The sequence below is a fragment of the Silene latifolia genome, chromosome 11, assembly GCF_048544455.1.
Source record: "Silene latifolia isolate original U9 population chromosome 11, ASM4854445v1, whole genome shotgun sequence".
NCBI lineage: Eukaryota > Viridiplantae > Streptophyta > Magnoliopsida > Caryophyllales > Caryophyllaceae > Silene > Silene latifolia.
This window is the reverse complement of record NC_133536.1, coordinates 185,830,705-185,842,794: the sequence shown is the minus strand read 5'-3', so window position 1 is coordinate 185,842,794 and position 12,090 is coordinate 185,830,705. Positions and strand designations below refer to the sequence as shown.

General features: G+C 40.7%; 1 protein-coding gene across 1 annotated transcript; it reads right to left on the bottom strand.

Moving 5' to 3' along the window:
• Positions 1-5,696: 5,696 nt before the first annotated feature.
• On the bottom strand, positions 5,697-6,176 carry LOC141614484 (uncharacterized). The gene has a single exon (XM_074433228.1). The coding sequence runs from the start codon at positions 6,174-6,176 to the stop codon at positions 5,697-5,699; it is 480 nt and encodes a 159-aa protein (XP_074289329.1).
• Positions 6,177-12,090: the final 5,914 nt, after the last annotated feature.

The window sequence follows — 12,090 nt, the reverse complement described above, 5'->3', positions numbered from 1 at the left end:
CTTATACAATATGTATGATATTTATTTTAGTTTGAATATAATTACCTTGATTTGTATGGTCTCACCATAAACTTAATCGTAGTATGTAAGGGCACAACACTTGTTTTAATTGCATAATGGTAACCCTTTACCTTTTGTGCAAAACCACAAATTATATTCTTATTTAGACATATTATACATCATAACAATTATTGAGGTATATATCTAAATACAAAACTAAAATGAGTACACTACAACATTCATATGTTCATTGATGAAATGGCAACTACCCTAGTTCCATTCATGCAAATTTTTGAACTTAGTCTTGCTAGTCATCACATGATAATGACAAATATGATGATGTGATAGGCAAAAGACTAGGTCGCTAAATACTAGAATTAAACTACCAAATTAATAATTTATAAGCCAAACTATACTCTAGATTACTCTAATGGATATAGTAATATAGTGCAAATAAGGGTCGATCCCAAGAGAAGGACTTTTAAGCTAAATACTTGAATTGTAAACTATTGAATACTAATGACAAGTTTATAAACAAACAATGGTTATCAACAATGACAAACAATCGATAAACATAGATAAAGGGGGGTTTTTGAGTTGATTGGTAACATGAAACAAAATAAAATTTCAATCTTTGTCTAACAAGCAATATAACAAACACTTGGTGAGCAAGGGAATTCAATATTAAAGAGGACTTGGTGTAATCCTTCCTTAGTAACCAACAATGATAAAGTTTGACTCTTTTATAACTCTCCTCTTATTATCCACCCAATACTTTCAAATCAAGATGTTAACATACACAAATTAAACCATCCATGCATGTCCTTCAAGTTTAATCAACAATTCATTAAACCATGAGTGCAAATCAAACATGAGCATTAAGAGTTGTGCCAAGATAAGAAGTTAGGATCAATTCTCACAAGATTAAACCATACAGATGAGAAAAGACATGAAATTTCCTACTTATTGCATGAATCTTTTAAACCAAATCAACATAAAACAAGCTTGCTCCAAATAATCCTAGATAGATTAAACCATTTCTCTAGAATTTGCAATAATTGGGTAAATAAGATGCAAGAGTGATCAATTCTAACATTCATCTACTCAACATAAGAATTAAGCATAAGGAAAGATCAATAGATAAATAAGAAGAGATTAAAAGAGTCTTACAATACCAAAATTGGAGACTTTGGATGAAATACACCAAGCAAAGAAGGATTAGCCTTCCACGTCCTTAGAAAAACCCAAGAAATGTGGAAAGATTAACATACAATGCCAAAAGATTACAACTTTCTTCCTAACAATACCAAGTTCTCTTAACAAAACAAGTTTTGAAATTATTGCTAAACAAGATGAGATTTAGGTTTCCAAAATGTGAACTATCTATAGGGCTGCACCCCCATCTAGGTTAAACACGGATTTGCTTTCACCCAAAGGCTTAAGCACGGTAAATCAAATTCACAAAGCTGAGAGGGACGCAAGATGCGTCAATTCCGCAGGCCCGCGTAAAAGGGTGCAGGCTACGTCATATGACGCAGGTTACGTTCTGGTCTGCCTCTTCGCTTCAAAGCTTCACTTCCTTTTGCAACTTCTTCAAGATCTACCCTCCAATCTTCCTATCAAGGGATGGTGACTCCGAAGTTGGTCAATCCAATGCCGTTTCCACGTGATTGCTTGTCTACGAGTGTGGCTAGAGGCTCGCTCTCGGGATTTCGGGTCTTCCTCTTATACAAAGCTCCACACTTGAGTCAAAATGCTTTAGTCATCACAATCATTGGGACGGGAGGATTAACTCATTCTTCCGACTAACAAGACCCTTAATATAAACAACTTGGCCTAAAAAGGCCCTAATGACTCGACACAATTTGACTCTATCAAATTCCCCCACGCTTGGACTTTACTAGTCCCGAGTAAAACTCAAGACTAAGTAGGGAGGTACACAAGACCGTCAAGTGAGTGTAGGAGAATCCGATCACTCTTCCCTTACCTCTTCCGCCTTATATCTCCCTCATGAACAATCCACCGATTAAAAAGAAAATCTAGATTCAAAGTTTTTGACGCTCTCTCTTCTCTCACTCCCCCGCCTTATCTCATCCCTCAAACAAAGACACGACACAACTCCAACTCCGACTCCTCATTCAAATCCACCCTTCTTATCTCTCCAAAGCAGTCATGGTCACCCTTGCCTTATCCCAAGGCAATAACAAGGTGACCACTTATAACAATACATATCTTTCATCACCACTTATAACACCCCCTTATCACTCCATGCAATGAAAATTATGCTACTTGGTTGGCCAAACTCCCTTAAACATCAACAACACAAGTAGACAAGTTAAAAATCCACCAATTTGGGACAAATTTTCGTGACTCAAAAGAAATTAAATCCTAGACCTAGCCTCCTTCCAAGACCCTCCTTATTTCTCCCTTCTTATCCCTCCATCTTTTTGGTGTTGCATTTTCTCAATTTTTCCCTTTATTTCTTTTTTTTTTCTTTTCTTTTTTTTTTTTTTTTGAAAATCCCTCATTTTGCCAAAGGTGCCCTTTCGGGTTTTCACCTTATCTTTTTCCTTACCTCTCATGGTGGCTCGCTCTCGTTTCTTCATTTTGCCCGGAATGCCCTTTCGGGTTTTCATTCTGTCCTCGGCCACCTTCCCAATCTTTCCTAGGCGCCCACCCTTATGGGTTTTCACCTAGCCGGGATTTTCGATTTTTTTTTAAATCAAAAACATGAATGTACATATGTTACAAACATCTCACTCCCCCACACTTACATGCCACATTGTCCTCAATGTGGAGGAGTGTCATCACCTTCTCAAGAGTAGGCGTTAGAGGGGCTCGAGCCTTCACCTTGCTCATATGCCCCTTGGTGTCTTCTTCTTCTTTCTCTTCTTTCTCTTTCTCTTTTAGCCCTCATGTAGGCTTCATCAACTTGGGACTCACTAATGGTGGGTTGGTAGTGGGGTTCATGTTGGTGGAGGGTCATGCCGAATAGGCCTTGAATGAGGCCAAAGGAATCCTCTTGGGCTTGAGCATCATGGTAGAAATCTTCAATATATTGGTGGTGCCTTTCATTTTGCACCCCAAATTGTTGACTCACTTACTCTCGCCACTCGTTTTGAGCTCTCCACATGGCTTGATTGTCTTCCCAATGCTTGGCTTGTTGTTGTTACCAAGTGAAATACTCTTCTTGCCTCTTTGCTATTCCCTCAAGCATCTTCATTTGGGCCAATTCGGCCTCATCCCCCAACCGTTTATGTTCTTCAAAAGCCTTTTGAAATTTCCCCAAACTCTCTAATCTTGGCCCATGTTGTTGTTGCCAAGAATGGGAGCTCTAAACCCTCCCACTAATTTCCGCCAAAGTCCCCCAGGTGTCCTCAAAATATTTAAACATTTGATGTTGCCACGGTTCCATGGTGGGAGTTGTGGAACCTCCGGCTTCATGCATTGGAGTGTCTTGCACATAAGGTGATTGTATACCCGGTTGTTGATGACTAAAACTTGCCATTCTTTCAATCTCCCTCTCTTCTTCTCTTCTTTCATCCTCCCTCTCTTCTCTTTGTCTCTCGGCAACCATTTGAGCCACCTTCCTTTGAGATGGTGCTTTTCCTTGCTCTCTCTCAATGTCGGGATCCCGACGGCAATAGAAATGACGGGCCGTGGGTCCCCTAGGTTGGGGTTTAATGGGAGGTAACCAGAGATAAGATAGCCCATTGTTTCCAAGCCAATGACTCGAAAGCGGTACCGTAGGAAGGATTCGAAACATATGGCACTCTTTAAGAGCAAATTCGTTGTAATAACAAATGCCCCTAGCTTCATTCGCCACTTGGCTTTCGGGAATTTGACCATGGAAATGACGGACAAAGAAGGTCACAAGTCCACCACAATGTATATTTCCACCCGCCGTTTTCAATTTGTGATGCAAGCATGCATCCATGAATAACTTAGCCCAATCCGGAATGCCTACTCCCTCGGGGAGCATTGTCCACAAATAAAGTTTTACCGTCTCACTCACCTTGGTTGGCTCTCCCACGGCCGTGAAAAGGGTGATAAGGAAACAGGCAAGGATGCGGAGTGGGGGATTGGTTAGTGCGGATATTTTGTCGTCTTTGGTGGTGGATGCTTGGTCGGTAAGTGCATCCCAAAAATCCAAGGTGGTTCTTTTGGTAGCCATGATGGGTTCGGGATTTTTGGTTATTTTTAATATCTCCCTCACTTGTGAAAGGGTACACTCATACCATTTTTGATGGAGTCTAAACTTGTAGAACCGCTCACCATCCTCATCCATGTCAAGTTCGGTCAATGTGGTTAGGAACTCGTAAGTGTATGACCGGTATGTGTTGTCCCCAAGTGTCATTTTGGAGATAGGCCTCTAACCCTACCTTAGCAAGTAAAGGAAATGTGGAGTCATAGAGGCCAAGCTTTTTCAAAGTGATGAGGCATAAAAATTTGGTTGTGACAACATTTTGTAGCTTAGGGGCGAAGAACTTGTTCCAAATTTTTAGTTGGGCGGCGGTCATCCCTCATGCCCCATGAAAACTTCCTCAACATCCGAATCGGATGCTTTAACACGTCTTTTCTTAGATTTCCCTTTTCCAAACAACTTTGACATCTTGGGAGCCATTCTTACACTTCCTCGCAAGATTAAAAGCAATGCAAATACCACTCAAAACAGTTTTTCACTCAATGAGGCAAATCAACAAACACTTGGCGTGCACACTTTGTAATTTCTGAAAAAGTTGTGTTTGATGATTTCCTCTACCTCACCCAGAAAAATTTTGATCACCAACAACAAACTTAGCAACAAGAGATCGATAAAAATCCTATAAAGATACTAAATAAAGCAATTTTCGGATTAAGACAAGAGCATAAAATTGAAAGTGGAGTTAGGTTGTTATACCTTCCTGATTTCCACAAAGAAATGCTCCTTGATCCTCTTAGTTGCTCCCAAACCAGTCTTGGACCCTTGAATTCCAACTTCAAGCTTGAACTAATGGATTTTCGAAAGTTAGGGTTCTTAAGTTTTTGGGGGAAAATCTGTCAAAAGTACTTATGGGAGGTGTTTGATGGTGGTAATCACAAAATTGATTGGTTTGTGACAAGGGAGAAGGATTGAAGGTGATGATTTGTGGGATTTGAAGGAAGTTTAGGGGAATTTGATATGAGTTTTGAAAAGGGTTTTGATGAAGGGAAGTAAAAGGGGATTCAGAATTATGAAGGGGATGGGTTTGTTCGTGGTATTTTTACCAAGAGAAATTGCACTATTCAGCTTAGGACGCAGGCTGCGTCATGCAACGCAGGCCTGCGTAGGATGACGCAGGCTGCATCATATGACGCAGGCTGCGTTTGCGTCTGCCCGTGAGCTCGAATCTTGACTTTGTAACTTTTCTTTCTTTTGCTAAAGGGAGTCTCCCCCACACTTAGATCATCCTTCACATCCAAATTGCCGAGTCGACCCTTTTCAACGCGTTTTCCCATGCTCACTAGACCATCAAATCTCCACAAGAGTATTAGTAACTTCCATGTATTTTTGATGCAATTTAATGTTTAACAAGGATTTAAATGTACGGAATTTAAATGACATGAATGTAAATTCTATCTAGGAAAGCGGTAGATTCTACACTAGGAAGAGAATATTTACAAACTTGTGCCGTATTTTTAATGTCGATGGCTCGACGTAGTCATTTGCTTGAGAATTAATCTTTGTAAATTGGATCTTCTAAAAGAAGATCCTCTTCACCTTGCAACTCCACTCCCTTGAAGTAATGCTTCAACCGTTGTCCATTGACCTTTATCACTTTTCCCGAGGTTGGGTTTTCCACCTCCACCGCCCCATGTGGAAAAACTTTCTTGACTTTGTAAGGTTCATACCATCTCGACCTTAGCTTGCCGGGAAAGTTCTTGAGACGACTTTGGAACACCAAAACATCTTGTCCCTCTTCAAAAATTCTTCTTGTCACCATTTTATCATGCCAAGACCGAGCTTTCTCCTTGTAAATGCTAGCATTGTCATAAGCATTTTGTCTAATCTCTTCCAATTCTTGAATTTGAAGCTTTCGGTGCAATCCCGCCTCATCGACATTTTGGTTGAAAGCTTTGATCGCCCAATAGGCTTTGTGTTCAACTTCGACGGGGAGGTGACATCCCTTCCCATAAATTAGCCTATATGGAGACATGTCGATTGGGGTCTTATAGGCCGTTCTATAAGCCCATAGAGCATCTTCAAGCCTCTTGCTCCAATCTTTTTGGTCGGGATTGACCGTTCTTTCCAATATATGCTTAATCTCCCGGTTAGAGACTTCCGCTTGGCCGTTTGTTTGGGGGTGATAGGCCGTAGAAATCTTATGGAGCACACCATATTTTTGAAGCAAAGTCGAGATCACCTTGTTGTAAAAATGAGTTCCCCTATCACTAACAATTGCCTTTGGGAATCCAAACCTTGAAAATATGTTTCTTTTGACAAATGCTTTCACCGTCTTCACATCATCACATTTCGTGGGAATGGCATCCACCCACTTAGACACGTAATCAACCGCCAAGAGGATGTAGAGGTATCCATAAGAATTAGGGAATGGTCCCATGAAGTCTATTCCCCACACATCGAAAACCTCCAAATAAAGCATCGGTTATTGGGGCATTTCGTTTCGTCGTGAGATGTTGCCAAAACATTGGCATCTATCACAAGTATTAACGAAAATGTGAGCATCCTTGAACAACTTAGGCCAATAGAACCCGCACTCTAGAATCTTCCGTGCCGTTCTATGAGGCCCAAAGTGACCCCCACAAGCGTACTCGTGACAATGTTTGAGGATAAATGGGATTTCTACATCCGGTACACAACACCGAATGACTTGATCTTGGCACATCTTCCATAGGTACGGGTCATCCCATATGTAGAATCGAGCATCGGCCTTGATCCTATTTCTTTGACTTGATGAAAATGAGGGTGGAAACTTCTTTGTTACCATGTAGTTTACCAAATTTGCATACCATGGTTCCGTCATTCTCAAAACATAAAGAGACTCGTGAGGCAAACTTCCATCAACTACCCCCATTTGTTGCATTTGATGATCATTGAGTTGTAGTCGACTTAGGTGGTCGGCCACCACATTTGCCAATCCCTTTTTCTCTCTAATCTCTATGTCAAACTCGCTTAGGAGGAGAACCCATCTCATTAGTCTTGGTTTGGTATCCTTCTTGCTCACAAGTTGAGTGATGGACTTGTGATCGGTGTATACAATAACCTTGTGTAACACCCCCTCATACCAAGGTACCTTACCAAGGACTACCCTAGCATGAAAGGCTGTTACCATCTCGGTTTCCAGAGGTTAGTATATCAAAGTTACCAATTCCAAACAACCTTTATTAAAGTATAAAGAGTTAGTGATTACATGTTTCCAAAACCAAACCAAAGTATACTGTGAAAGGTCTAACAACTACAAAGAATGCAAGCTAAGTCTCTTGATGGCAGAAGCTAGACTCGAGTGATGACTCCCCATGACTGTCCCATAGCTAAACATCTGCATTACCTGTCACATTCTGCTCACCATCCCCGAATGGATCACCGCAGGTTTTACAAAACAACAACAACGGGGGCAGTACCGTTCAATCAAATCAAGACAAACAAAAAAATGTAATCGGCTGATCATCCTCCATCCCCGGTCTCCCGATCTCACACAGTAACCGACTACACACCGAAGTGTGTAGCCCTGCCAGATTACCCATCGCAACAGGTAATCCTCGCCGCCAGTGGGTGACCGCAGCCCATCCTCACCTAGTCCAGCTCATCAACGAGCGACTAACAATCCTTGTCCCTTAATGTGCACATCCCCTCCCGTGACGGGTTCCACGGAGGGCGAACTAGGGTGTGAAGCCACTCCCGCAAGTGACTCCACCACAATCACACTCACACACACAGCATCACAGCTGTTACAACACCATAACCATCACAACACAACCACACCAACACCGTCACCACAACACCCAACCTCCGATGATCAGCAGATAACAACAATTATAAAACATATGCAATCTCAATCAATTAACAGTACTGAGTAGGAGAAACCCTACCTTTTTGCAATCCGCTATGCTGCAATCAATCATACAATATGCATAACAAATACCACATCGTCACCTACAACAATGATAATCAACAATCACATAACGCAAACACTATATGCAAAACTCCATTTCCCCCAAATTCATAATCAAAGACAAGCCCTAGAATAATCATCAACAAATATGGGGATAAGGACTTACCGACAGAGGAATAAAGGATCGAATGCGGTTGCTACGATTATCCACACACACAGAGGAAAGATTCGGAGTGATTAGAGCGTCGTACGATAATTAGGTTTTGTAAATTATGTTTAGGAAACTGCTTAACGAAATATATATCGTTCTAATTACTTCCGAATCAAACCGCTGAAATATTACTCGCCAGACCGGATACTCGGTCAAGTATAGAGTATACTCGGCCGAGTATCCTCTACTCGGTCGAGTATTCATTATACTCAGCCGAGTATTCCTCGGCAGAAGCTAAACAGAACATACACTTAGCACTACTCGGCCGAGTAGGCTCTACTCGGTCGAGTACTTAGCTTAATAAAATCCGTAGTATTACAGTCTTCCCCCCTTAAAAAGAACTTCATCCCCGAAGTTCTAACCCAACCTATAAAACATGGACACCTAACACTAACTCCACCAACCACGCTTACTAGATAACATATCCTCTCGATATTGACTCCATAATATTATCGAATAACCACAATATAATGTTACCAACCTTGTCTCACTTCCATAACACTCACTAGCAACTCAATACCAAGACAATCCACAAAATAAGATCAACCATCAAAACGGAATGTTACATTCTACCATCCTTAAAGCGAACTTCGTCCTCGAAGTTTACTCACACACATAAACATCCTCACACAATCCGTTACTCTCACTCATAAACATCATACTACTACGAGCACTGCCATTACCTGTAATAAAATCGGCAATCACACAAATCCATCCTTATTCTACACCAACACTCAAACTTCCAATTGCAACCTGTATGACCATCAAACTCTCTTATCGCATCCTACTCCTCTTAAGATAAATGTTACGTCCTCGTAACTCACTAATACTAGGTCCTTTGCTATACCTCCCATAATCCTCATTACTACTGCATGATAACGATAACCCACTATAACCTCAACACCTACAACCATTCCTATATCCAGGACTCTCTTTCTTTAACAGTTCTCGTGCCTCCAATTATTCTGCATTCCCATAACATATATCATAAAATCCTCAGTATAACCACTACTTCATCTCTTCTACATTACCACAACACGACATACTTCTATATACATATACACTCATCTCCACAATCTTATCTCACAATCCTCAAGTGTTACACATACTTACATTAGCTTCTCACGTTCATCTTCTTTATTACCACTACTCCCTTAACTTGACACGATATTAAGTCCTAAAACTCCGTACTCCCTGTCCCAAGGAAAGGTGCCAAACCACTTGTAGTTTCAAGTTCAATACCACACATGTTCCACAATTTCTTTTCACAACTATGTCCACCAATGCCTCATATAACACAAGATCAAAAGCACTCCAACAACCTCTCAAAATGGTGTCCCATTAACAGAATATTACCTTACCATGACAACAACAGAACCATACCCAACTCTCTTTCATATCATCCTCTATACAAACCAATAGGAACATACCCATACCGACACTGGTAAGAAACATCGGGAAACAACACAACAGTCTATATGCCCCGACCGACACTGACAAGAAATAGCAGCAAACAAACAACGATCTATGACAACACGAAAATACTCGTATCACAACACGAATTACAGTGCAGAGCGCGCAAAAACCACATCGATAGCCATCACAACTTTTACAATCTGATAACACTGACTCAGCACAACTTCCTTGACCACAAAACTTTCTTAAAACTGCGCTACCAGATCACGACGCAACATATTAGACGGGATCACAAATACCAACCTTATGAATATTATCCATACCAAGACTCTTGAGGTCGGAACCTCACACCATCACTTACAGATATCATACATACACATATAAGTATAACATATGACGCGGAACACACATATAACGACTCGTAACTATCACGTCACACAATTACTCGTGAGGCCAGGACCTCACACAAAGTTTTACACATCCCATGGACCCATAATCAAATCTAACTAGCCAATCCTGATCTCGTAAGTTACCACTTGACAATGAATACCTCTCATCCGGACTTAACTCAGGTGCCTTTCATAACATATCCTCTCATACACATAATTATCACCCCTCCGGCAAATGTAGCCATAACATCAGTACCCAACTTCCAGCGAACACCTCATATATCCACACCTTATACCCCCTCACAACCAAACATACTAATCACCTCCACAAAATCAGCCTCATTAGAACAACTAACTTCCCTAAAGTAACATCATCCTCAACCACTAGTGACAATACTATGACACCAACATCCTTCATGTGACTACTCTCTTACTATCACTTCTTAATATAACAATCTGTTTCCTCTCTTTGGTTATCATCTCAAATAACGAACATCCAATCCATCAACAAAATCTACCTCAACATTATTCCCAATTCTATCCTTTATCATATCGTTACCTAACTCTCCACCAAAATCTCAGATCGTGCAAACACTCTACCAGCTTCTTATTCCCTTAATACCTTGAAACTCACGGCTAACATGTCGTCCTACTCTCCTATATAACTATTAACTCACACCCTCTAGTGAGGTTATCGTACATATCCATAATTTTATACCTTCATGCTCCTTAACTCTGGTCAACGTTCTCTCAACTTACTTCCATCCCTCTTTCCCTCTTTTTACTCAATAATAGCAATTAATAATTCATCTCCTTTCTCTTTCTACCTAACTCTTTAGTAATCCGATTACCTTCTTGTTACTCCACAACTCAAATTCCAGTAATTCACATCGATATCTTCTCTTTATTTCTTATCACTTATCTCCTCTCATCATACTATTCACTCGCACTTGTTACCATCAAGTCTACACACTAACGGTTATTCTTCAATAAGCCGTATCTCCATGTCGTATCTCTAGGAAACCAAAAATTCATCTCATACCGTTAATTGACCAAAGAATTACACACTAGGCTCACCTATTGATATTCCAAATTCCTAAATCAACCACTGTCTACTCATCGCGGCATAACTTGACCTCACTATACACTATTCGTTTCCATCTCTCTATAGCGACCTTCTATCACATATATCCTTAAGCAACTCAATCCAAACCGTCTCCCTCCATAAATCCTTACACATCCCAATACGCCACTATTCGTATCCCTCATCTCAATCTTTCATTCTCACGTTTCTTGACACTTACATCACCCTTGCCCATATACACTTACTTTTATATTACTCAACCCACGACTATATCACTCATCATATCTCACAAAACATGCTCCTTGTCTCGATTAGCTCATCAATCTACTCTTTTCTTGTTCTACTATCCCTCACAACCACATATAACTCATGTCCTTTATATCCAACACCTATCCCTCATACGCCGACATCCTCCCTATCATAGCATTTGGTAACTTACGTATCAAGACCTTCGCATATATAAAAGAATGCGTTAAGACTCAAAACATACGTGTGCACATACCCCACGACTGAAAACAAATGTAAGAACATAGCCACCGACTTAAAAATTAAGGTGAAAATATAGCCACCGACTCAAAATAGCCGCCCACAGAGGTACTAGGTCGAGTACATAGCATACTCGGTCGAGTACCGGATACTCGGTCGAGTAACTATATTACTCGGCCGAGTTTTCGACTCAAGAAGCGAACGTAATTATCACAGAGGATTACTGGGCCGAGTATTGGGAATACTCAGCCGAGTAGCCCTTACTTGGTCGAGTATTACTTTACTCGGTCGAGTACCAACACAATTCTCAGCATCGTCCAGTTTTAGTAAAACAGTCATATCTCACTCGTTACTTGGTCGTTTTGGGCGTGTGACCTATCGTTAGAATCGTAAAAAGACAAGCTATCACCT

Excerpts from the sequence above, each read along its gene's own strand:
- LOC141614484 (XM_074433228.1), bottom strand. The coding sequence starts at position 6,176 with ATGTCTCCATATAGGCTAATTTATGGGAAGGGATGTCACCTCCCCGTC.